Genomic DNA, 25,823 nt, shown 5'->3' with positions numbered 1-25,823 from the left:
AGACAATCATTTCACAGTGGAAGTTTCTGCACCCAGAGGAAAGGTAAATAATGTAAATAAAGACAGGAGTATAAGGTGGCCCACCTGGGTGTGAGGATCCATGGGACTATGTGGGAAAAAAAGGAAGGAACTAAGTTTTTTTTTTAATAGCACTTATTTATTTATTTATTATTTTTTGTTCCATGGGTTCTTTGCACGAGGGGGTTTCTCTAGTTGCTGTGCACAGGTTTCTCGTTGCTGTGGCTTCTCTCGTTGCAGAGCACAGGCTCTAGGGCGCACAGTACTGGCAGCACAGGGGATCGGTAGTAGCAACTGTAGAGCACAGGCTCAATAGTTGTGGCACAAGGGCTTAGTTGCTCCACAGCCTGCGGAATGTTCCTGGACCAGAGATTGAATCCGCGTCACCTGCACTGGTAGGCAGATTCCTCCCTACTGTACCACCAGGGAAGTCCTTAGATTTATTTTTAATTGGAGGATAATTGCTTTACAGTGTTGTGTTGGCTTCTGCCATACAACAGTGTGAATCAGCCATAAGCATACATATATCCCCTCCCTCTTGAACCTCCCTCCCACCCCTCTACCCCATTCCACCCCTCTAGGCCATCACAGAGCACTGGGCTGAGCTCCCTTGTTACACAGCAACTTCCCACTATTTTACACACGGTAATGTGTATATTTCAAGAACTAAGATTTTTATAGCCACTTTTTCTCATTTGATCCTCAGAGCAACAAAGGGTAGGCAACCTTATTATTTGCATTCAATCTGCAAACATCTCTATTCATTCTTGCAACAGAAATCTAAAGGCCTAAATCTAAAGGCTGATTTGTAAATCAGCCAAATGCTGGAGATACAAAGATGGGACAAAATAAACAGAGCACTTGCCCTCAAGCAGAAAGATACGTGCAAACAGACAGCACTGACCAAGGAGGAAATATACAAGTAGCACAAGGTGCTGTACAATTATATGCAGCACTGACATTTTTCAGAGCCTTAGCTGCTCAAAGTGTGGCTGTCATGTGGGAGACAGTGAGAACTTCTGAGAAATGGAGAAAAACAGCTTTTGGTATTCAGAGACCAGCAGCTTTTTACTCTATGATCTTCTCTCCCCACCTCAAATCAAAGTGGTTTAAAGCGTGCACAGAACTAGAAGAAAACCTCCATGCCCAGATCGCTCTTTTCCTACTCCCTAGAGTCGAGTCCTTCTGCCATGACAGCAGCACCAGGAGACAAAGTCCTAGTGCCTTGAAGCACTGGGGACTGATTTTCTGAGCTGATCCTGGAGGATAGATAAGGAATTCAATCAGGCAGTGGGGGTGGAAAGAAAGCTCACCAGGCAGACAACGTAGAAAGATATTCTGGGCAGAAGGAACAGTTTGTGCAAAGGCGTGGAAGCATGAGAAACCACAGCAGTTAGGGAAGGTATGAGCTTCAGCGTGAACGGAGGCAAGTATGGCAGCAATTACCAGGAATAAGGTTGCAGAGATATATTGGTCCCATAGTCTAGAGGGCCTTGCCTGCCACCACAAGGAATATCAAATTAATGTTATGCTTGCCCAGAGTGGGATAGTGTTAGGTCACAACAGAGAGAAATGCAATTGGAAATACAGGCTAGGGCTTGATGACAAAGCTGAGGAGTTTGGATTGTCACTTGCAGACCATCGAGCATCCTCTCAGTTTGGGATCTAACATGAGGCAGTAACTACAAGGCCCACTCTACACACTGTTTCTCACACCTAACAGGGTCTTTTAGGTGTTAAACGCCCCTTTTTGAGAGTCAGTGCTTACCTATGTGCTGCTTAGCCCACAAACAGTGACTGAGCACGTGTTTTCTGGTTCTCTCTTCCAGGCAAAGGGAACCCTTCCTCCTGTATTCTTCAGTTCATCTACTCAGTGGACTAGTACCATCCATAACTTTAAGTTATGTCAAGTTTATTAAGTAACAGTATCTGGCCTTCTGGACAGAATTTTTGTTTCATGACCTTGTTGGATCCTACATAGCGAACTTTTGATGTGGAGAATAACTATTTTCACATGTGCCCCTTGGCCTGTGGGGTGACCAAATCCTTAGTGTTTTCAGACAGGTATGAGGAGCAGGGGAGAAGCAGCAAAGGCCCGGGTTCCTCTCTCTCTCTCTCTCTCTCTCTCTCTCTCTCGACCAGACTCCCCTCTGCTCAAGGCCCACATTGATGAATTGCCCCATTTAATACCACAGCCTCAGTCTTTAGGGAGAAAGGCATCACGTTTGCTCTTCTGAGAACGGGGCCCAATTCATTTTTGTCCAGGCAGCATAATAAATAACCTGCTCCTGTTGGCAAGGGGTTTATTAGAGACTGATGGGACATTTAACGATAACTGGGGTCTGTGATTTATTAGGTAGGGAGGTTGGTGGCGTCTCTGAAGACTGGGAAGGTGGAATTTAATTGATAAAGTGACTGTCAGCAGCGATGAGATGCACTCAATAGCATATGCATTTGAGGGCTTCTCTTTGGAGCTGTCAGGAAGGGTTTCTACTAATCATATTTAGCTCCTGTAAAGGCGGTGTCTGCTGGATATCTGGGTGAGACACAAACAGCAGGGAGGGGACTCTGAAAGGGGCCTGGGGAAGGGTGCACCTGTCAGTCGCCCGGCCCAATGGAAGAATGTGACACAAATGAGCAGAAGGGAAAAAAGATTTTCATCACCCCCAAGAGAGGTCCCCTTCGAGGCACCTTTGTTTCTCTTCAATGAGCTGCTCAAGAGAGCAAGAGGTGCCGAGCACCTGCTTCCTGGAGAAGGAGGGAAAGGCAAGAGTTAAGTGGCAAGAGAGATTTGTTCCAGAATTCCAAACTCCCTAAACCTGAACTGTTTGCACCAGGGCCCCCCTGCCTGACTCCCCAGCCACAGACACTCAGGTACACAACACACCCCCACACACCACTGGTACCCCACATCCACACAGCCTCCTTCTGTCACTGCTGCTTTCACACCAAGGGCAAAGTCACAAAAACTCAATGGATGGTGCCTCACCTCTTTTACTGTTGTTTCCCAGCTCTGGAGACCCCAGAATCCCGGCTGAGAAACTGAAAAGAAATTCTCGTGGTCTGGAGCGTGCAGAGAGTACCTTACCTCTTCGCCCGCCCTCCATCCAGTTCCCTGACAATAAGGGAGCTTGGTTTTATCTCCGAGGCCACCCTTGATGGCAGCGAGGATGGCTCAGCTGCGTCCTCAGACAGCCCTGAGCCTTTCCAAGCAGCTCTGCTCACATTCTCTGCTCCCCCCATCCCTCGGGCTGTTGCTCAGCCTTAAACAAGGCCATGTAAGGCACGAGAGGGGCTCTCTGAGGCCAGTCCGCTTCCCTCCTTTGATCTTCCCGCATCTATTCTTAGGTCCCAGGAGACTGATCTGCCTCCTTGTTCTCCCCAGGGAGAGAAAGGAAGGGGGAGGCCATAACCAGGGAAGAAGGAGTAATTGTCACCGTCTAATCTGAGCCTCAGTGGTGACACTGAGGGACCTCTGAGCAGAATGGATACAGCAACTGGTTTGATTAAATCAAACCTCTCCTGCAACATCGTTAAATTAAACTGACAGGTCGGGAGCAGATGAGGGAGGGCAGGGGAATCATCGCCTCGGGTGGGGGCAGGGGAGGCCAGGGCTGGGAAGAACATCAGATGGTGGCAGAGCAAGGCCTGTCCTTTCCCTTATTTGCTGACTATAGATAGGAGATGAGATTTACGGATGTGAGAGGCTGAAGTACCTGTCTGAGCACAAGCTGCGAAAGTGACGCACCGGCAGACTGCTGCCTCCCAGGAGGCTCTGAGAATTCCCTTGGCAGTCAGGCCTCACATTTGGAACAGTGTTCTTGACATTTCAAAGGGCCTCTACCCACTTTATCTGCACAGCAAGCAGACAGAGTGAGATAATTTTCCTCACTTTGTAGCCAGAGAAACTGAGGTTGAGGGGGATTACAGAGCCAACTAGTAGGCAGAGACAAGCAGCAGAGCCAGTCCAAGGACCCCAGGTCTCCCGCCTGCCCGTCTCGGCCCGCTTGGCCCCAACGTACGCCATATGCAGAATTTCCCAGGACTCAATCCCTGGACCACCAGCTCTTTTTCCACCCATCAGAGAAACATAAACCACACAGCTTGCTTCATGGGCCATCAGGAAAATGCCAGTCCCCACCTGGCTTGGTGCAGCCCACCTGCAAAGCACACAGCTGGCTTCAAAGGTCACCAGGCCATCCTAAGGTGCTCATATCACTCTCCCACCAGCCCAAGCCCTTCTGAGTCATTTCCATTCCACCTTAATTACAAGTTGGGGGGTGGAGAGTGGGAAATAAATATAATGTTAGCAACAGTAGTACACAGCAATAGGAGACGGATAACACTGATACCCTGCTGGCTTCCTCACTGTCACCCAGTTCCTCACCTGCCAAAGCTAATTTTCCACTCACCAGTGGGTGACAGCTCATTTCAGAGTGTGTGAGCCACCCAGTGCCATTGCGAACCAAGTAATGCCTCAGCCAGGATGTCCCTGTTCTCACGTCCGATGCACCCTAATGATTTGTTTATTGACACCTGCGCCCCTCTCCAATCTATTTTCGGTGGGGAAGACACTGGGATGGGGATGCTGGCAAAGATGGTGCATAGTGATTACCATAGATGCCCTGGATCCCTACCTCCTCCAAAGCAGGCTCATCACACACCAGTTAATGATTAGAACCTGGGACAGGGAGAACAAAGGACAGAGGGAAGGGGAGAGAGGAGCAGACTTTCAACCACTGCCACCATAAAGGAAACTGGAGGAGAGAGGGCACATCATTTATTTGATGAGGATAGACAACTGGCAATAGTACCCACTAGGGGAGAGTGTGCATGGGCCACACCAGATAAGGCCTCACTGTGCTCTTCCCTCATGGTTATCACATGATTTTCATCACCACTCTTGACCTGAAAAAGATAGCGAAGAGCAGGTGGGCAGATAGGTCAAAGGTACTCCAACAAATTATCACCAGCCTCCTGAGTTCATCATTGGTATTATGACTGCTGCTGCTGCTGCTAAGTCGCTTCAGTCGTGTCCGACTCTGTGCGACCCCATAGACGGCAGCCCACCAGGCTCCCCCGTCCCTGGGATTCTCCAGGCAAGAACACTGGAGTGGGTTGCCATTTCCTTCCCCAATGCATGAAAGTGAAAAGTGAAAGTGAAGTCGCTCAGTCGTGCCTGACTCTTCGAGACCCCATGGACTACGCCCTACCAGGCTCCTCCTTCCATGGGATTTTCCAGGCAAGAGTACTGGAGTGGGGTGCCATCACCTTCTCCTGGCCACATCCAAATCTAACACCTCCAACCTATCCATCGGAAATCATAGATATCCAAGGCAAGGAGTTGGATTCCTCTGGAAATACCTGCCAAAGTGTGATGGAAGGAAAAGAGGTTTTGGGTGGGGTGGGGAGGGGAGAGTCGGGGAAGAAGAGGGAAGATCACAGGACCTGGGTTCCTATGCTGAATTTTGCTATCAGCAAGCTGGGTGACCTAGGGCAAATCACTCAACATTTCTGTGCTGCACTCTTCTGGTGTGTAAAATCATATGCTTGTGTGGGAAATGCAGACTCTCAAACTTTAGAGGTCACAGAGGAGAAAACTGAGACCCAAAGAGGTTAAATTACTTGTCCGAGGCCACACAGTGAGGCAGTGGAGTGATGAGAGAGCATGGGTTCTGAACTGAAGCCAGAGCCTCTGCGTGACCTGAGGGGAGTTCTGGCTCCCCATTCCCTTCCTCATCTGCGGAATGGAGCAATAGAAGTCCTGCTTCCTAGGGCTTGGGAAGAACAGATGAGTGCCTGACACAAGGAAGGCCTTCAACAAATGGTAGCTAGCTCTATTTTTAGTGATAGACTGGAGATTCGGACCCATTGAGCTTGATTTTGGGTCTTTCCACAAGGTCACAATTCTCTGATTATCTATAAGATCCTTTTCAGCTCCCCAATTCTATGATTCTAAGTCAGAGAGATTAACATGCAAGTTATTTCCAAAACCCTCCAGGCAGAGACACAAAAGACCATTTAGGGGATTCATTATTCACTCTCCATTGCCTCAGTCACTTTCTATGGATGATGATTCATGAGGAATAATCACAGCAAAGAAAACCTGTCCAAATGCAGGGAGGAGGGAGGGCAATAAAAAAAAACCCAAACTCCTTTGCATGTTCAGCTTCTATTCTCCCATTAGCATCTTCATTTAAGTGATGGCAGTGTTTCTTGGCCTCATTGCCTTTCCACTCAGGGGACTAGAGGCTGTTTCTTGGTACAGACTGAGTCCCTGCCCACCCCACCCGCATCCCCATGAACCCCCTAGGAGATGGCCCAGCCTCTCTGGCCAAGCAGAACCCCTCACAGAAGCAGCTGTCACCTTTGGCACTGGTTCCCCTCAGGATCTCAAGGCTGAAATTTCAACCGGACGCCCAGGATGATGTCTGGTCAGGGTGAAGACAGTTCTCCAGCACCTGCAAAAGACCAAGGAGAGGCTTAGGAGCCAGCCTGGTGGAAACAAATGCTCAGTAAGCCAAACCTGAAACGTGACCTCTTCTTCTCCTCACCCCATGGCCTCAGGGGGAGAAGCCAGTAGACTTCTTTCTCTCTTGCTGACAAATCTCCCCCTGGAAAGGGGCCAATGCCTGGTCCTTGCTTACAACTTCCAGAAACTGGTGGAGAGGGCCAAGTCGTGTGTAAAACTTTCACCCAGAGTTGCAGGCCATATGAAATTATAGGGAAGTCAGCGCTGGGCCTCCAGGGAGTCAGACATGTCAGAATATCCCCCAGAGAGTGCGGGGAGCTGGTCACTTTCCTTCCCAGTTTGCATCAAACAGCGTTAGTTTGCACAAATTCCATAAGTACTTCCCTTGGCTCTGCCCTGACGTTCTTCAGGTGTTCTTTGCAGTTGGAAAATATTTGCTTTTCCAGCCAGTGTTTGCAAAATGGAAATGTTTACTTCCCCACAGAAATGAGACCATCACTTAGGCGCCATAAGCACAGGCCCATAACTGAAAATAATTCCAAATAGAGGTAGGGAGCAGTCCATTGACTAACTGCTCAGTATTCAGACTAGTCTAATTTTGCACTTACAATTCCTTCTGAATTGTTCAGGTGACATAATCCATTCATTCGTGGGAGTTTTCTCAAACTACTATCCCACTACTGCTTCCTCCAACACCTTCCTGTGTTCCTCCCTCAAAATTTCAGTGCCTGTAAAACTGAGAACCTGGTCTCAGAGCCCAGGGAATTTGTAAAGAAGTGATGACTGTGGGAGTGGCATCTAAGTTAGCACTCTGTGTAAGAGTGATGGCTTTTCTGCAGATGGGGAAGTACCAGGACTCACTCCTTCAGTGGCTCATCATCCCAGTAATCCCCTTGTCTCCTGCTTTCTGCAGAGGAGGGCAGTAGGAAAAGGTTACCTTGGGAATAGGGAGACTTTATTATATCACCATAAAGATGAATCTCTTTGGGCCTCAGTTGCTCTGTCTGTAGGCAGGGAGAATGATACTCTATGTTTGAAGACACTAAATGCTAAGGAGCTCCTTATGACTAGAGTCTTTGATTCTGCCACCCAGTCAAAAGAGTTTTTACTTAAATCTCAAAGTGAATCTTTCTTTTGGAACCTAGAGAGCTCCCAACATACAGGCCACTTCGTCTCTCTGCTGTCTCCCCTGGTGTTGGAATTGAAGAGGCTTCTGTCTAAGGTGGACAGAGGAAGATGTCATGAAAACTGAGAGGTTCATTTTAAGAAGAGTTAGGCCTCTGTCCAGTTCCTCCCCCACCATCCGAGCATTCACACCAGACGCACAGTCTCTGCTCAGCACCTCCGGGCCTGCCTGCCAGGAGAGGTCCTCTGCCTGGACAGAAACAGTTCCGCAGTGATATCTGAACACATTCCAACAGCACATTTATCTCTAGGGTCAGCCTTTCCTGTTGATGCTCAGGAGGCATGGGGGGACTGGGGAGGAGGATTGGGATACTGGTGTTGGCAAGCCACAAGGGGCGGAGGCTTGAACGCAATGGGGACACAGACCCCACCCTTGGGAGGGTGACGTCATAATGAGGTTTGTAGACTGCGTGTGGCCCTTCCTCACATTAGGATGAGCTCCCTAGCTCTTCTGTTGCCAGTGGAGATGAGATAGGCACAGCCTCACTCAGCAGTGCCTCATCCAGAGCAGGCTAGGACTTGGTGGGTGGATACGTCCAGGTGGGGACCATAGGATCTGGAGCCAGAAGAATGGCAGTGTTTCCATTGTTTAGTTTAGGATCTGAGCTCTGTTGGGACACAACAGGTTCTACCTATCCTTTTGAGTTCAGTCATCAGTGCCAGGACCTTCAGGTTCTGGCAGTGGGGCAGAGGAGACCCCCTTCCCTGAAAGGCTGGGCAAACAGGAGTTTTTTACACCCTTAGGAACTGTCTCCAGGAGCTGCAACTCGCTCCCTCAAGAAAAGTACTTATACCCACCAGCAGGGGGCAAAACTGAGATACCTTCTGAGGGTTCCACCCCAGCTCTGGATGGCTTTGAGAAAGTGCCTTCACATCCAATCTCAACACCTTTGATTTATTCTTTATTTTCAAATGAGGTAATCTCACCTTCCCCCCAGGCTGAGTTTTGGGGGGCAGGAGGGAGGAGGCTGAACCATTTGATTCCTCTTCAACAAAAATGAATCATGTCCCCTATCCCCCACCCCCCAGCCTCAGCCCAGGAATATTTATCTCTGTTTACACAACCATGGCAACAGGCTTTATTCTCTACTACTTAGGAGGAAAAAGAAAAAGAAAAGTGGAGGGCAGTGCTTTTTCCTACTCCTGTCTCCTGCTCTGCTCAGGTGACAGATCTATCATTTCAGAAATCAGGTAAGACAGAGATAGCCCTGCACTCTGGTGTAATGCTGTTCTTCTCAGGGACAGGGGAGCAAGAAGGCTGCAATGTACCAGGATCATAAAAGCACTCCAGAGCTTGACAGTGATTGTCCTCCAGAGTCCTGTGGGAACCACAGTACTAGCACTTCTGACTTGCCTGCAACTTCTCTTCTGAGTACTGCAGTGAGATTATGGTCATCATTTTTTTTTTTTTTTGTCTTGCCATAGCTTCGACCTTAAAAGTGGGTGGTGTGCAATCTTTGGCTTTGCTAACAATATATTCTTCATCTCTAAGATGGATTCCTCTTGCTGTGACCACAGATGATCAAAATAGAGTTTTGTAATGAATGTAAAAGTTTTAAATTCACATGTTTAAACTATAAATAAGGGAAACTATGGAGAAGGAAATGGCAACCCACTCCAGTGTCCTTGCCTGGAGAATCCCAGGGACAGCAGAGCCTGGTGGGCTGCCATCTATGGGGTCGCACGGAGTCGGACACGACTGAAGTGACTTAGCACTTAGCAGGAGGGAAACTAAGGCCAAAGGAAAGCATTTGTTCAAGATCATACTGTGTTGTCAACAGTTTGCTGTTGTTGTTCAGTTCGCCCAGTCTCCTCCGATTCCTTGCAACCCCACTGTAGCACCAGGCCTCCCTGTCCTTCACCATCTCCAGAAGTTTGCCCAAGTTCATGTCCATAGTCTAGAGGGCCTAACTACCCAGTCCTGAATTCTTGCCAAAAGATCAGCCTGCATCTCTTGGAGTTTTAACCATAGCCACCCTCCTACTAACTTCCAAGAGGATTCCAATCCATGAGGTCACAGGGATGGAGAAAAATCAGACCTGAAACTTGATTCTCAAGACTATTTCAACCACTAGCACAAACTCCATGCTTCCCATAGTTGCCGCTGTGTTGGGTGCTGGAAAGCAAAGCACACCCCTCTGGGTTGGAGAACCATTTGTGGTGTTTCTCCCCCTTTCCCACTCTCCCCCGCATAAAGTTTCCCCCTTGGACTAAATATTAATCGGCAGTCCCAGAGGATTCAACTTCAGAACCAGTTCAGCTGGGCTGGAGTACTCAGCTCCGTCCTTGAAGGTGACTCCCACTCTGAACTCTCCTCGGGTTTTTTCCAAAGGGGCCCCTGGGGTATCTCGACTCACAACTGCAAGGAAGCCGGAGCCGGCGCTGCGACGCTGAGCGGACCAGCGGGGCCATTCTGGCCGCTGGCTGTGGCCGACCTGGGAGAGAGGAAGGAAATGTATTTTCGGGACTCTCCCAGCCGGCGTTAGAAACGCGGCAGCAGATTCTCAGCTCCATCCCGCGGCGGTCGGCTTCTCAGATTCACGCGGGATCCTGGGTAGCGACCTCTGTGAAGGGAGCGCGGGCATCTGAGCTTGGCGATGCCACCGAGACACAGGCTTCGGACCGAGTTTTGACCCGCCTGTGCCTCTTCTTCCTTTTCTCTAGCCAGCGGCTACCGCTGCCCAGCTTCATCCAAAGGGGGCACTCGGGGCTGGGCCGAGAACCCTAGATAAGGTCCACTGTAACTAAGAACCCGGGGTTAAGTGGAGGCCATCCCACTGGACTCCGCAGTCTTCACTTCTAAGGATGTTCCTGGCTAACCTCCCTCCTCTTTCTCTCTCACCTCTCCATAGTAAGCAGAAGTGGCGCTCTTGTTGGCAAGGATCGGAATGGCGGAAGCTTGTGCCTTCTCTCTTTGCTCCGTTTCTCGCGTCTTCACACGGTTGTCTCACTCGGAGACTCCTAAATTCTGCCGGGGGACACTTTCCGCGTTAATTACCTTGAAACAACACGTCTCTAATTGAGCTAATTATTCTCGTGCCCTGCAACACGCCCCTCTCCCCCCCAATAACACACACACACCCGGGCCAGGCCGGGTGGCACGGTGCCTGGGCACAGGGTAGAAACCGCAGCCCCAACACGCACGGAGCCTGGTGTTGGGAGTCCAGGGTTCCGCTGGGAGTAGCGCCCGGGTCTGCCTGCGGGCCCTTCTCCGATTCATCTGTGGCACCTCCACCGCCCAGGGAGTGGCTGGAGCTCTCACAGCTCCGGTGCATGGGCCGCGTCTGTTGAATAGAATCGTGGCATCTTTGAGTTTCCTCTCCCTTCTCCGACTTAACAGAGAGCTTCGCAAGTGGCCAGAGCAAGAAGTAGGATAACTGGGAGAGAGCAAGGCTTGCTCCTCCACCCCTGCCCATCCTATTGAAAGCAGCCCCTATCCCATGACCCTATTTTATGTTTTCATAAAGAATCATTACCTGAAATCGCAGTGCCTTTTTTTTTTTTTTAAACCTGTTTGTCTTATTCCATTCCGTCCCGGCGCCCCATGTTTGTTCTTAAGGCTAGAGAGCTTGCGCGTCTTATTCAGTATCCGCACGCAGACCTCCAACCCTATCCGGAGTACTAAGTAGAGCCTACTTTGCTTCGTGTTAAATACGTAAATGGACCGAGCGGCCGCTCCTCCGCCCCCGGGTGAGGAGTGGAAGGGGAGGACCCTTCACTAGGAGGTCAGGTAGGCCCACTCTTCCCAAGTCCATTTTTTTGAACAGTTCAGAATTCAAAAGAGCTGCTGAGTGGCATTTGGGGTGGAGGGTCTTGCTTTTCTGATCAGAGTTTGGGAAACTGGATTGACACTGAGACACTCAGCTTCTTTCGAGACTGGTACCCAATGCCCATCCCTAAGACGGGGCGCTCTCTGTTGGGGGGAGGGTCACGTAATTTGTTGGGGGACGTTGGTACAGTCTGGCGTGACGATATCCCCCTCCGCTGCGCAGGCCAGGGCCAGGTAGGCGTCGCCTGTGCTAGCTTAGGCCCCCAGGAGCGGAGGTCTCCGCCTAGTGCACACACCCGCCCCAGGGTCCACCCACGGTCGCCCAGCCCGCGCCCCCTGTGCGCTCTCCTCATTGGCTGAAGGCGTCCCCCTAAGTTCTCATAGGCTGTCCCACTTTTCCCTCCGCCCCCAGCACGGACCGCGCGCAGCTAGCGGAGGGGAAGTGGCTCGAAGTCCAGACCTGGGAGCAGAGCCTCCGCTCAGCGCTGCGAGAGGCGCGGAGCTCAGGGTGTTCGGAGCGGGGGTTCAGTGGGACCAGTGATCCCACCCCGGGACACTCTCGTGGAGCCTAGCCCGGCCAATGGGCGCATGAGGTAGAAGAACAGGGAAATGGACTGCTATTTACGCCGCCTCAAACAGGAGCTGGTAAGAGCGGAGCGGGCGCCGGGGTGCGGGAAGGCTGCTCCGCCCCGACTGTTACTTACCTGGCTGGGGCGGAGGAGGTCCTGAGAGGAGAGGAGGGGACGCGGCTAGCAGGCGGAGGACAGGACCTGTCCTGAGGGAAAAGGGCCGCGAGCAAACTTGTGTGAGAGGGAGGTAGTCAGGAACCAGTGAGAGGGACCGACTGAAGTGCGTCCTGAGATCCCGAGGGAGCAAAGAGGGCGCACCCGGGACGCGGATGCCCGGCTGCGGGAGCCGCACGGGGCCGCGGGGAGCAGGGAGGAGGGTGCGCGGCCCCAACCCTGTCCGGGGCAGGAGGTCGGCCGGGGACTGCTTGCTCGAGGGGAGCTGGCTCCGCCGCCCCCACCCCCGCCCCCCAGCCCTGGCGGCCGGGCTTGGCAGGGCTGGCGCGGCTGCGGGGGCAGGCCCGGCCGGCTGTCTGCCTGGGCTTGCCTGCCAGCGGGGAGGGGGCTGGCAGCTGGACCCGCGGGGGAGGGCCCGGCGCGGGAGGAGGGGCGCCGCCTGGCAGCTCGCGAGCGGGAGAGCGGAGGCCCAGCCAGATGTCAGGTCTGGGCCTGGGGAGTGCGGAGCGAGCGTGCAGAGGACTGGCTGCGGGGGCTGGGAGAAGTGGCACCGTCTGGGGGAGTGGAGAGCGGGGATGGAAATCGCGCAAGTGGGGAGAGGGGCGCCCCGCTGAAACTCCGTTGTGGGGCGGCACGTTGCTTCTCACCGACTTTCTATCCCACCCCCTCACACCTGCCACCTCTCTTGTTCTTTCCACCACCAGAATTCAGATAGATATTACAGACGTCCCCGCACCTGGGCCCCCACGCTCTCCCTGTCAAGCAGGCTCTCCGGGGGCTTTGCCTCCGTCTCTTTTTGTCCCTTTTAGTCCGTTTCTCTTGGAGTCGACCTTTTTTCGGTCTCTTTTCTCCCGTCCCTTTTCTTCTTACTCTTCAGAGCCAGGGTCATCCAGGCTCACGACAACAGACCTGGATCCAGAAAGTGTCAGCTCGTACTCTCCAGAGTCCAGGACAGCCTCTCCCACTCTCCACACTGAGGAGGGAGCTTGGCAGTTGTATCAGGGGCCAGCTTGGGTAGGAGGGGTCCCTTTTGATTCTTCATGGTCAGGTGGCCCAGGCACTCTGTCTGTCCCACTCCATTTCTCTGGGACTTCCTCCTGAAGCCCTTTTTGTGCTGACACTCGGATGGGAACTTTACCCAGAGGATTGCTTCTTAGATGAGGGACAGAAGAGTCTCCATCATGTCCCTTCTCATGTTCATTTTCTCATGCTTTCCATGTCAGTTTGGAATGGCTGGTCCCAGCCCACACATACACAGTTCTGACTTTTCCCATTCATTTGTCCAGTACCAGAGAGAAAGGTCAAGATCACCAAGAGGATGTCTGAAGTCCAAGACTCAAGTCAAGAAAAGAATCTAGCAGAATCCTCTCTTTTTTGCTTGGAATCTGGGACCACACCACCCACCTCAGGATCTGCCTTAATAGAGGGTTTGTGGGTGTTCCTGGCATGGGCTTGAATTTTAAAATCCCACTGATTTGCATTTTTTACAGCACCCTAGGTGGGAGGTGGTGAGGGGAGGAAGACAGCCTGTGGATGCCAGGAGAATAAAAGAGGCAACAGGAATCTGAACAGAGCTGAGCTCCAGGTCTTGATTTGCACCCTCTCCTGCCAAGGACTTGAGCCCCAGTCTCCGGGAGGAGGAAGGGGAGAGGCTAAAGTCACCCAACTCCCCATTAGCTTTCATTTGGCCCTTTGTCTGAGCAGCTTCAGCCTTTGCCTCTCTTGGAGAGAAAGCCAAATGCCTGGCCTGGGGCCCAGAATGACACTCAGATGGGAGAGCTCTGCACCCTCCTCCACCCATGGTGTTCCGCCCCCTCCCCAGTGCCAGTTTGCCCAGAAAGGAGACCAAGTAGAGTGACAGGCAGAGCTATCAGAGTCTTGTTCACTCCCTGACGCCTCAGCCCAGGGCTTAGGTAACAAAGCCAAATTGCAGTTCCTCTGTTTTCCCAATGGGAGTGAAGGAGAAAATGAAGCTGTTAGCTCAGGCTCAGCCTTTTGGCTCCTCTAAGGATTTGGGGGTTTGAATTCAATGCAGCTGGGTCGTGGCTGGGTTAGGAAGGTCTGTGATGGTGCAGGAAAGGCTTATAGTTAGTATGTGTGATGAGCTTAAAGTGTGTGTTCATCTCAGACAGAATCTTCCCCTCCCATCCAGGAGGGACTGTGTGTTGCTTAGCTTTGCCTTAACTTAGTGTGTGCCCAAGAATGGCACTCACGTAATACTAGTCAAGTTCTACATTCATTTATGCCATTAAATCCCCTTTAAGAAACATATGTCCTGAAGACGCTGTGGCTTAAAGCTGCTGGAAAAGGAAACATGAAGAATAAATTGTGAAATTATCTTTGTCGAGGCTGTTCTGAGCTCCTCTCTTGCATCCTGGCCCTGCCCTTGGCCCAGAAGATCTAGACAAGAAGAGTCTGTTTCTGCAAAACTGAAGTAGCAGAATTTCCAAATTTTCTGAGGCAGAAAATTTGCATTGTAACAAGTGAGCACTGGAGGGAGGCTGAGGACTGGGGGATCCTGGCTTACTTAGGTTGATGTCCAGAGGACTAGCCCTTTCCCCCTGTTCGGAAGAGGATGGGGATCTGGTTTCAGGGCTGAAATGTAGCAGGAGAGTAGCAGCAGCTGACACACTTCTTCATTAGGATGAGAGGGTCAGGCTGTAACTATTCAGTAGGGAATATATCTCTCCCCACTCCAGCAGCCAAAGAGAGGCCCTGCCTGAACATGGGCCTTGAAACCAGCTGTTCCTTATACGCTGCTCCCTTGAGGGCATCCAACAAATGGGGTAGACACAGGCACACAGAGGAAGCAGATAAAAGATGCTCACAGGGTGTCGCTCATGAGTTCAGATCAGTGTAGAAGAGCAAATAGAGTGCATAATGGGCGAGTCAAGTATAGTCAGGCTGGGAAGACTTCCTGGAAGAGGAGGAGGAAGTTGATAAAGTCAGCTTCTGGAATGTCAGTCCTAGCCAAAGCATGGCGAAGCAGCAGGGAGACGACTCTCGGGCCAGAAAAGTCCTTCTAGGAAAACCTGTTCCTAGAAGACAGTTGTTTGGCCACTAGCGGCCACAAGTTTAGGAGGTTCTGGTACATGGAGGAGGACCAGAGCTTAAAGGCAGAATAAGGAGGAGATAAGAAGGTGATAGAGCAGATACATTTAGGAACAGCCTTCAGCCCTTGAGGCAAAAGAGCAAACTTCCTGAGGCAGAAAACAGTTTCTGCAAAGGATCTCATAGTGTGATCACCCTTGATGGTTAGATCTAGGGTGAGACGACTTTGGACTAGATTATGTGGGGTGGTGTGCTCAGTGGGAAGAGCGTGGAGCACAGGGTTTGGGGTCTCCAGGTCCAACTGAACTCAAATCCTGGCTCTGTGTGACCCTAGAAGATTACTTGACATCTCTGTGCCTTGGCTTTCTCATCTGTAAAATTTCTTTTATTTTAAAAAATACCTACTTTAGGGACTTCTCTGTGGTCCGGTGGTTAAAACTTTGTGCTTCCACTGCAGTGGGTATGCATTCAATCCCTGGTCAAGGAATTAAGATCCCAAGGAATTAAGATAAAATAATGATAAAAATAAAAACAGTATACCTACTGCATACAGCTACTGTGAAGATTATGTCAAGTGCCTCCCCAACTGTATGTCCCTAGCATATAACACAGTACCTGATGTGTTGTAGGCACTTGGTAAACTCACAGTGATGAACTAATCAGACTGGTGTGCATGTGTCTTTCATTCTCAGAACACACTTACTGAGTTCATACTATGTTTAAAGTACTTTGCCAGGCACTAGTAATGTGGCTACAAATATAAACAGACACTGATCTTGCCTTCTGAGAACTTAGAGTTTAATAGGAGTGATAATAATAACATATTCAGTTCAGTCACTCAGTCGTGTCCAACTCTTTGTGACCCCATGAATCCCAGCATGCCAGGCCTCTCTGTCCATCACCAACTCCTGGAGTTCACTCAAACTCATGTCCATCGAGTCAGTGATGCCATCCAGCCATCTCATCCTCTGTCGTCCCCTTCTCCTCCTGCCCCCAATCCCTCCCAGCATCAGAGTCTTTTCCAGTGAGTCAGATCTTCGCATGAGGTGGCCAAAGTACTGGAGTTTCAGTTTTAGCATCAGTCCTTCCAAAGAAATCCCAGGGCTGATCTCCTTCAGAATGGACTGGTTGGATCTCCTTGCAGTCCAAGGGACTCTCAAGAGTCTTCTCCAACACCACAGGTCAAAAGCATCAATTCTTCAGCGCTCAGCTTTCTTCACAGTCCAACTCTCATATCCATACATGACCACTGGAAAAACCATAGCCTTGACTAGACGGACCTTTGTTGGCAAAGTAATGTTTCTGCTTTTCAATATGCTATCTAGGTTGGTCATAACTTTTCTTCCAAGGAGTGAGCGTCTTTTAATTTCATGGCTGCAGTCACCATCTGCAGTGATTTTGGAGCCCCAAAAAATAAAGTCTGACACTGTTTCCACGGTTTCCCCATCTATTTCCCATGAAGTGATGGGACCAGATGCCATGATCTTCGTTTTCTGAATGTTGAGCTTTAAGCCAACTTTTTCACTCTCCACTTTCACTTTCTGCCATAAGGGTGGTGTCATCTGCATATATGAGGTTACTGTTAATATAATTATTAACTGTTAATATCGATTCACAATTTTTGATATAATATGCCAGATAGCTCATGTATTATGTCAGTTGCCAGAGCAACCCTGAGAAGTTGGAGTTCTGTTATTCCCATTCGATAAATGAGACATGGAGAGGTGAAGTGACTTGGCCACAGTATAGGGCTGATAGGTGGCAGAGCTAGGACTCAAACCCAGCCAGTCTGGCTGCAGATCTCACACTCAGAGCTAGCATATGCATGCAGATCTCTTGCACAGAAATAGAGGATACGTGCTTGATGAGAGGCATGCATTCAGTGCTCTGAGAGAGAGAGAGTCCCTCCAGCTAGTGGATCAGGGAAGGTTTCATGGAAGAGGTGACATTTGAATCAGACCTTGAGGGATAAATAGGGACAGGAACAGGAGAAAAAACAGCATTTCAGGCAGAGGAGGAAGTGATGTGACCAAAAGATGCAGAGATGGAAAGCATAGGGGTGTTTGAAGACTGTCTAAAGGGGAGGTTTGAAGACTCACATGAGTTTGGCTAGAAAATAGGGTATATGTAGAGAAATAAAGGCAACAGGGCTGAAAGAGCTGTTGAGAGCAGACTGTGGTAGTGGTGGTAGGGGTCGGGGGGTTGAATGCCGTGCTAAAGGGTCTGATCTTTTCCATATGTGTTACAGAGCAGCATGATTAGAGTAATTAGAGATGTACCTTGGGATCTAGGAGGTGGTAGGGGGTGGAAATGGCAGGAGAGGGAGGAAATTGAGGCAGGAAGATAAGTTAGAAGGTTACTACAAGACCACGCAGTAGAGTATGAAGACCCAAACCAGAAAGGAGAAAAGGAAGATAGCTTTTTGGGTTTCCTTGGATGCCCAAGGAACTGGGTTGATTGGCTGCAGTGGAGAGGGGCTAAAGCTGGACAGGGGAAAAGTGAGGCTGGGAGCTGAGCTCCCTACAGGGGCAAGACTGGCTCGTCTCTCAGTCTGTCTGCCTCTTGCCCAGGCACATGGCCCCCCAGTAGATTGTTCATTTGGAAAGTGGGCTCATGCATTTCACACCCGTCCCTCCTCCAGCTCTTGGCACAGTTTCTGCTTTACCTTCCTGTTGAGAGTTCCAGCCAAGAGCAGGGGGTTGTGAAGGTCCCTATTCACTGAGCTGCAGAATGGGCCACTTGGCAAAAGTGGGGCTTTTCCCGTTTCCGGCCCTGAACCCTCTTCTAGCTTCCAGAGGGGTTGAAAGGAACTGTGTGGGGATCTTGTGAGTAATGGGGGTGGGGGGAGCGAAGCAGGGCACACTGCCAGGTCTATGGGCAGAGCTGGAGCCTGTGTCAAAGGATTCTGGCTGAGCTGGGAGAGGGCGTGAGATGGATAGATGCCGGGCACAGCTGTGGGATCAGTCAGGGGCCTAGGAGAGGGCTTGGGAAGGTTGCCGAGGATGCTGGTGTCACATTTTCCCATCCTCACTCCTCCCACACCACAAAAGGCCCAGCAAGTGCCAAGGAGTGGGGGGAGCTGTCCATGGACAGCTGACACCACACTACCGCATTAAGCGCTCGGGGCTGGAGGGTCGGGATGGTGGGGTCTGGCCTCCCAGCAGCATCTTCCCCTTCAGCCCCAGGCAGGCAGTTCCTCTTTTCCCCTTTCAGATGAGTCAGTAAAGAGATGCCTTCCGTGAAAATGAACTGAATTGGGTCTTGGAGTCCCTCCAAGACTTCATGCTCTTCCTCCCTGTATGATGATAAAATTGCCCTCACATATCACACTGACAGTCCTGGTTTCTTCTCACAACAATCCCACGAGGCTGCAAACTCAGGGATTATGATGACATGGAAAGCTCAGGCCAGGCGTGGCATCCCAGTCCTCCCCCTAATCCACCTCGGAACCTCAATCTATGGATCAGTGTTTCCACTGGAGGTGGTCAAGATAATCAGGAGATACTCAGATGAAAAACTTAGTTTTAAATAGAGAAAGTGTTACCATCTATTTATGGAAAGTGATATACGTTTCATATAAATTTCCATATAAAAACATTTATTCACATGAACAGATTAAAGTATTAAATAGGAGCCTAGGTCATTTATAGATATGATGAAATCATGACGTAAAGTCTAGGGGATTGTGTTCGGGCAAACACTGAGGGAGAAAACAAACCTCCCAGATCCCAAGTTTCCTAATCCGTTAGGTGGGGGTAACACCACCTGCCTCGACAGCCTCCTAGTAATTGTGGTCACGGTCACGTAGAAGACAGAGCAAGTGCTGCACGCACGTGAGGGGTTATCATTTTACACTCAGACCAGAGCACAGAAGGTTGGTGAGTCCACGTCATGTTGAGTGGCCGAGTCAGTCAGCTGGAGCACCCAGGTCCCCACAGGACAGCATGGGGCTCCTTGCACACACCGGGGTTCCCTGCAGGCATCCACCTCTGACACAGGGAGGAAGCCAGGGCCAGTTTAGACTGCAGCGGGAGAGACTAAAGTTTGACAAGAAAGAAATTTTTAGAGGAAGTGCTGGGGACGGGAGATGGACTGTGGGGTGGTATGGACGCGAGGAGGCGGTGAGACCTTTCTCAGAAAGGATTCACACAGGATACACTTGTCATGGGTATTGTGCCGGGTGGGGGAGCAGGCTACCTCTGTACACGTGTGCATACATGTGTGTATAGGCATGTACGAGTGTGTGTGAGCTGGGGTGGAGAAAGAGAATAGTGATTGTTAGAGCCATTCCCACTCAAGCCATTCCCACCAATCAGAACTAATTAGACCCTCTTGCAACTTTTCCAGGGGTTCCCAGGGTGTCATAGTGGTAAAGAATCCGCCTGCCAATGCAGGAAATGCAAGAGACCCAGGTTTGATCCCTGGGTCAGAAAGATCCCCTGGAGGAGGAAATGGCACCTCACTCCAGTACTCTTGCCTGGAGAATCCCATGGACAGAGGAGCCTGGCGGGCTACAGTCCAAGGGGTCACAAAGAGTTGGGCACGACTGGGTCCACACATGCATGTGACTTCTTTGGCTGAGCCCTGGGGAAGTCGGGTGCGATTTGGCAACGGAAGGCCAGAGAGGAGCTCAGCACCTGCAGCCTGGAGATGGGGACTGACTGTTCATTTCTAGCTCAGGATTCTCTCAGACTCGGCCCCTTTCCTTTACAGCCACCCAGCACCGCTCTCTCTTGTCGCTCTTCGGCAAGAGACACCCTGGGATCTGATCATGTCCCACGCTCTGGGGAAGACAGCAGCCTGCCCTCTGGCTCTTTCTGCTTGGGTGACATCACTCCCCTGGGGCTGCAGGGAACGGCAGCTCACCTCCCAGTCAGGCCCCAGCGGATGCTCTGACCTCCCCAACACCCCCTGGCCTCCCTGTTTCCCAGACTCGGCCTTCTTTCTTCCATTCTCAGCCCCCTGACAGCTGCCTCTTGCCCTCCAGTGTCAGCGTTCCATGCCCAGCTGACTGAATCCGGCTGGACAGTGGGCAGGGGGGTGCTGAGGCTTCCTTTTCCTTCCCCTCTCCTTCCTCTGTGTGGGGCCAGGGTGGGAGAAGGGACCGGACAAGACGTTTCTCCCTGATTGGGCCAGTTAGATGGACAGAATTTTGTCCCTACTCTGTGTTAAGGTTCACTGAGGAAGAAATGGGCGGAAGTTCTTGGGAAGTCTTAAACTAAGAAAACAGCCACATACAAACACACATTACATCATGTCATCTGTTCAAAGCTGGGCCAGGAAGGAGCTCAGAAATTAAAAGACAGACTTTAAAGAGCCTTCCCAGATTACATGGCAGAGCTGGGATTTGAACCCTGTTCTGTCTGTCTCCAGTACCCAAGATCTTAACCAGAACACTATCATTTTCCATAGGGCTGTAACTTCAGCACTTATTTACTTAAATGGGGCCTCTTTTTAATGGGCAGCCCTGAGTTCATACATTACCCACACATTCATTGTCACTGGGAAAAAAGGTACAAAATGTCAGAGTTATTTCTTAAGGATTTTTCCATACTGGAAGAAATTAAATGGGGTCATTTCATTCCTCCCACCGCCTCTGATCTGGATTGTGTTCAGCCTTCTGGAAGGAAACCTGCGAGCTCCGACTCCGTGCCTCTTGGTGAAATTAAACCTTGAGAAGCGTCCCTGACTCTTTCTCCCTGGGTAGTGACTGATCGTCAGAGGACAGCAAGCAGTCCAGGAGGGGTGACTTCGGGGTACTCTGTGTCCATTTTATGGATATGTAGCAAGTGCAGCGGTGCTGGCTGGGTTCTGGGGTAACACACTGATGTGCAGACCTCAGTCTCTGCCCCCAAGAAGTAGATGCTCAATGAATGTTTCATGAACGACACACCACTTACATGCACAGAAGAGCTGGGGCAGTTCTGAGAGGGGTGAGCATTTTAAGTATCATGGAAGAGGTTCTGACGAGAGCTTGGGGTGTATATGGGAGCAGATTATGCTTCTGAGGGTTGGATGTCTGTGGTTTGGTGGCCAGAAGGCCGGCGAGGAGGCTCCTGCTGCACTGCAGAGAGTAGAAGGACAGATGTGCGGCATCCGGGGACAGAAGCCGGGGTGGAAAAGCCAAACTTGACCCCAAGGCTCCAGGTTGGGGTGAGTGTACAAGGGAGGGGACAAAAATAGAAGAGTCAGAGCAGAAGTTTGCCAGGAAGGGACCCTGAGGAGTTTGGTTCAGGGCTTAGAGTCTCCTGACTCTGCTCTGGGTCTTCCAGTTGTAGCCAAGCTGCCCCCAAAGGAAGGAGTCAGGAAGGTGGCAGCTGCAGGAGACAGAGCAAGGGGCTGCCTGCACATGCGGGCACACCACAGGCTGTGTCTCTAGCTACTGCTGCCACCACTCAGATGGAGCATGCTTGCCCAGCAGCCTGGCAGACCCCAGGCTGTCAGGCCTGACCACCACTTCTTGCTCTTTCTTGGGCAAGGTGCTGAGTGTGGGAAGTTCTTTACTCAGCCAAGGCCTCCTTGGCTTCAGGGACGGTCGGTCAGTCTTCCACTGTCCGTTAGCACTGCTGGCTCTGGAGAGCCTGGCCACCAGGGAAGCCTGGCCAGGGCCCCAAACCCCTACCAAAGCCAAAGTTGGCAGGAGCGGGTCTGACCCCAAAGCCCAAGAGGATCAGTGCTGCAGAGCCTCTGCACCCCCGCTCTGAGCCCCTCCAGCCCTGCACCCCATGGGCTGGGCCTTTTGCCTTAGGACAAGGCCAGGAGGTAAAATGATCCCTGTGGGTCTCCAGGGGGCTTAAGAAACAGATGGTCCCCTCACATGAGGTTTGCTGTTGTAACTTGAGCAGATCTGGAGAGGGAGCTGGCAGGACCAAGGCAGCTTGGGCCCCGGGGACGGGAACCTTGTGAATGTTATCAGATGCAACATCCCCTGCCCAGCCTCCAAACTGGGCCCTCACCCAAGTCAGTCTCTCAGCCCCTTCCAGCTGGCACCTGGGGCTCTGGCCTTAGACACCCACAACGGGGCTGGGGACCCTGTCCCCACTCTTGGCGAGGGCAGTGTAGCCAGTTGGGCCAAGAAGACAGGAAGAGCGCTGGAGCTAAGTCAGAGCAGCTGAGAGAGAACAGGTGTTTGGAAGGGCGAGAAGGGCCGGGCAGAGCTGAGCAGCATGCGTGCGTGCTCAGTTGCTCAGTTGTGTCTAGCCCTTTGTGACTCCATGTCCTGCAGCCCACCAGGCTCCTCTGTCCATGGAATCTTCCAGGCAAGAATTCTGGAGTGGGTTGCCATTCCTTCTCCAGGGGATCTTCCTGATCCAGGGATTGAACCCTTGTCTCCTGCATTAGCAGGTAGTTTCTTTACCACTGTGCCCCTTGGGAAGCCCCAGAGCTGGGCAGGGGTCTCAGCAAACAGAAGCTTCCTGGCTCCTTATCTCTCTCCTGACCAGCCAAATGTGAACAGCAGTAAAATGAAACCCCAGGCCTACTCTCTGAGCTCATCCTCTTCCCCTAACATTCCTCTCAACCCTCTTCCACTGCCTAGCCCTCCTGAGGTGGTGCTTGGTGGTTAGGACTCTAGCATTGGGAGTAAGATGTCCTGGGTTTGAATCCCAGCAACATGAGCTGGGTGACCTTGGGCAAGTTACCTCACACTGCATTGTGGTTAATGGATCTGTTAACATGAGAATTATAATACCAACTTCCTAGGGCTTATATAAAGATGAAACGAGATGGTGTGCACAAAATACTTAGCTCAAGTCCTGTTCACAGTAACTGCTCACAAACTGTTATTGTCATCGTCATCCTCATCTTGTGGAGGCTAAAGAGAAGCAGGCAGAGACACAGAGGACACAGATGGACACAGAAGTTTTTGTACCCTCAAACTGATCTCGGCCCCACCTCTTACTATCTATGTCATCTTGAGCAAGTTACTTATGTGCCTCAGTTTCCTCATCTGTAAAATAGAACAGTATTAGTCACTACTGGCTCAGACGGTAAAGCGTCTGCCTGCAATACGGGAGACCCAAGTTCGATCCCTGGGTTGGGAAGATCCCTTGGAGAAGGAAATGACAACCCACTCCAGTACTCTTGCTTGGAAAAATCCCATGGACAGAGGAGCCTGGTGGGCTACAGTCCATGGGGTCGCAAAGAGTCGGACACGACTGAACGATTTCACTTTCACATAGAGTGGGCTTCCCGGTGGCTCAGACAATAAAGAATCTGCCTGCAGTGCAGGAGACCTGGATTCAATCCCTGGGTTGGGAAGATTCCCCGGAGGAGGAAATGGCAACCCACTCCAGTATTCTTGCCCGGAGAATCACGTGGACAGAGGATCCTGGCAGACTACAGTCCGTGGGGTCGCAAAGAATCAGACATGACTGAGCGACGAATACTTTGACTTTTCATGGAGTAGTTGGAGAGATTAAATTTTGATTAATTTATACATATGCATATGTGTATACCTATATGTAGCTTAGGACAGTGCCTGTCTTAGCAAGTCAGCTGCCATCAATATTATTTCCTTAATCCAGCCTTATCTGTGTTAAAACTCCTCCTCTCCCAGTCCTGATCTGCACTATGTAGGCCATACAGAGGCGGGGTCAGCGGCAGGCTGGAGTGACCCTGGAGGTGTATGTTTGGGGAGCAACCCTTGCCCTGGCTCATGGGCCCTGTGCTCTCTCCCCTGCAGATGTCCATGAAGGAAGTGGGTGATGGCTTGCAGGATCAGATGAACTGTATGATGGGGGCGCTGCAAGAACTGAAGCTCCTGCAGGTACAGACGGCCCTGGAGCAGCTGGAGATCTCTGGAGGGGGTCCTGCCCCAGGTTCTCCCGAAAGCCCCCGGACACAGCTCGAGCCCCCTCAGTGGGAGGGCAGCAGAGGTCCTGTCAGACCTGGGGCCTGCTCCCCCTCCAACCAAGCTTCTCTTGGCAGCACCGGCAGCGGCAAGTTTCCATCGCATAGGAGTGTGTGTGGGAGGGAGCTGGCCACCCCGCCCAGGACACCGCTGCCAGAGCCCCAGCCCTCTGCCCAGCAGGGGCCAGAGCTGGCAGAACCTGATGACTGGACCTCCACGTTGATGTCCCGGGGCCGGAATCGACAGCCTCTGGTGTTAGGCGACAACGTTTTTGCAGACTTGGTGGGCAACTGGCTGGACTTGCCAGAACTGGAGAAGGGTGGCGAGAAGGGTGAGACAGGGGAGGCGGGAGAGCCCAAAGGAGGGAGGGGCCAGCCTCGGGAGCTGGGCCGCAGGTTCGCCCTGACAGCAAACATCTTCAGAAAGTTCTTACGTAGCGTGAGGCCGGACCGCGACCGGCTGCTGAAGGAGAAACCAGGCTGGGTGACACCCACGGCCTCTGAGCCCCGAGCTGGACGCTCCCAGAAGGTCAAGAAGCGGAGCCACTCCAAGGGCTCTGGACATTGCCCCTTCCCAGGTGCCTCGGAGCCCAGAAGAGGAGAGAATGCTTCCACCGGCTGCCCCAAGGCCCTGGAATCCTCGCCCTCTGGCTTTGATATTAACACAGCTGTTTGGGTCTGAATCCTAGAGACAGAAATATGACTGAACCCAAAAGGGCCAGGTCCCAGTGCTGGGCCCCTGGGAAAGAGGCCAGGCGGGGTCCCTTCCCGCAAGAAAGGACGAAGAAGAAGCAAAAGGGTCTGGAGCTGGGTTGACAGGCCTGTAGTTGGGAGAGGCCATAGCAGGCGCTGGCTGGCAGGGGAGGGCAGAGCTCCTAGACAGAGAGAGAGGGAGGGAGAGAGAGAGAGAGAGAGAGAGAGAGAGAGAGAGAGAGTGTGTGTGTGTGTGTGTGTTGCAACCGGGCTGGAGGTAACAGCAGGGGAGGGCCTGAGGGAGGAGACCAGGAAATCCATCTGACATTCCTTCACTGCCCCCAAAGACCTCACTTGAACATTCTGCATGGATCTGGCACTGGGGCCTCAGGTTCCCCAGAGATGCCGCCAATAAAGACCTTGTTTCTCGTGTCCCCAGGCTTGTGTGCTTCCTTGGCAAAGCACTGCTCCAGGCACAGGTATTGAAGCCCAGCCCTGCTGGGAGTGGGAGCAGAGTGGCAAATTCCCACCCCACCGCCTTCTGTTGCCTTTGAGATTTCACCCCATCTCCAGACCCTGGGCCACAGCTGAATAAGGAGTGTGAGTATAAGGAGTGCATGGGGAAGCCCACGCCTTTCCACAAGCACAGGAAAGAAAGCCAGTATTTGTATGGCACGCTAAATGTTTGGAATCCTTTTCATATCTATGATCTCCCTTGTAAATGGGCAAGAAAGGCAGGTAATATTCCCAATTTCCAGATGAGGAAGCAAGCCTGGATATGCTATCCCATCCAAGGATGGGCTGCAGGCAGTGGCTGACTAAAGAGCAGATGCTGGGCTCCAGAACCCCACATACTCCTTCCGAAACACCCTGTTCCGGGGGCACAACCCTCACCCAGGGCACCGGAAACTGTAAATTCACCGGCGAGGTGAGGGTGAGCCAAGAAGAAATGCACACTCGGGCTTCATCTTCCGCTCATCCAGAACAATCCACGGTGGAGGGGCAGCGGCTCCGCTCTAGCACCGAGGCTGCACCTAAAGCC

At 51.6% G+C, this 25,823-nt stretch overlaps 2 protein-coding genes and 1 long non-coding RNA gene across 5 annotated transcripts; 1 reads left to right on the top strand and 2 right to left on the bottom strand.

Annotated features, from left to right (window-relative positions):
- Positions 1–135: 135 nt before the first annotated feature.
- Positions 136–3,244, bottom strand: LOC147376049 (uncharacterized). Of its 2 annotated transcripts, XR_015160670.1 has the most exons (3): positions 3,008–3,138; positions 2,710–2,766; positions 243–378 (listed from the first exon to the last, which is right to left on the bottom strand). It is a non-coding gene; the product is annotated as an uncharacterized LOC147376049 (long non-coding RNA). The 2 variants fall into 2 exon arrangements; XR_015160671.1 differs by lacking the exon at positions 2,710–2,766 and having other exon boundaries at positions 136–378; positions 3,107–3,244.
- A 1,537-nt stretch (positions 3,245–4,781) lies between these two features.
- On the bottom strand, positions 4,782–11,390 carry LOC147376048 (uncharacterized). The gene is made up of 6 exons (XM_086391820.1): positions 11,152–11,390; positions 10,757–10,959; positions 10,518–10,643; positions 10,033–10,110; positions 6,386–6,479; positions 4,782–4,926 (listed from the first exon to the last, which is right to left on the bottom strand). Exons 2-5 carry the CDS (start codon positions 10,893–10,895, stop codon positions 6,454–6,456), a joined length of 369 nt encoding a protein of 122 aa, XP_086247946.1. The 5' UTR covers positions 10,896–10,959; positions 11,152–11,390; the 3' UTR covers positions 4,782–4,926; positions 6,386–6,453.
- Positions 11,391–11,854: 464 nt separating this feature from the next.
- INKA2 (inka box actin regulator 2) lies at positions 11,855–25,213 on the top strand. 2 transcript variants are annotated; one of them, XM_086391805.1, is made up of 3 exons: positions 11,901–12,089; positions 23,922–24,005; positions 24,167–25,213. In XM_086391805.1, the coding sequence occupies exon 3, from the start codon at positions 24,312–24,314 to the stop codon at positions 24,768–24,770; it is 459 nt and encodes a 152-aa protein (XP_086247931.1). In that variant the 5' UTR covers positions 11,901–12,089; positions 23,922–24,005; positions 24,167–24,311; the 3' UTR covers positions 24,771–25,213. The 2 variants fall into 2 exon arrangements, with proteins under 2 accessions (XP_086247929.1, XP_086247931.1); XM_086391803.1 differs by having other exon boundaries at positions 11,855–12,089; positions 23,922–25,213.
- Positions 25,214–25,823: the final 610 nt, after the last annotated feature.

Source organism: Bos grunniens, chromosome 3 (genome assembly GCF_055505025.1).
Source record: "Bos grunniens cultivar Pamir isolate PY7600 chromosome 3, Bosgru_T2T1.0, whole genome shotgun sequence".
In the NCBI taxonomy this organism is placed as follows: Eukaryota; Metazoa; Chordata; class Mammalia; order Artiodactyla; family Bovidae; genus Bos; species Bos grunniens.
This window is presented reverse-complemented; position numbering and strand designations above follow the sequence as displayed.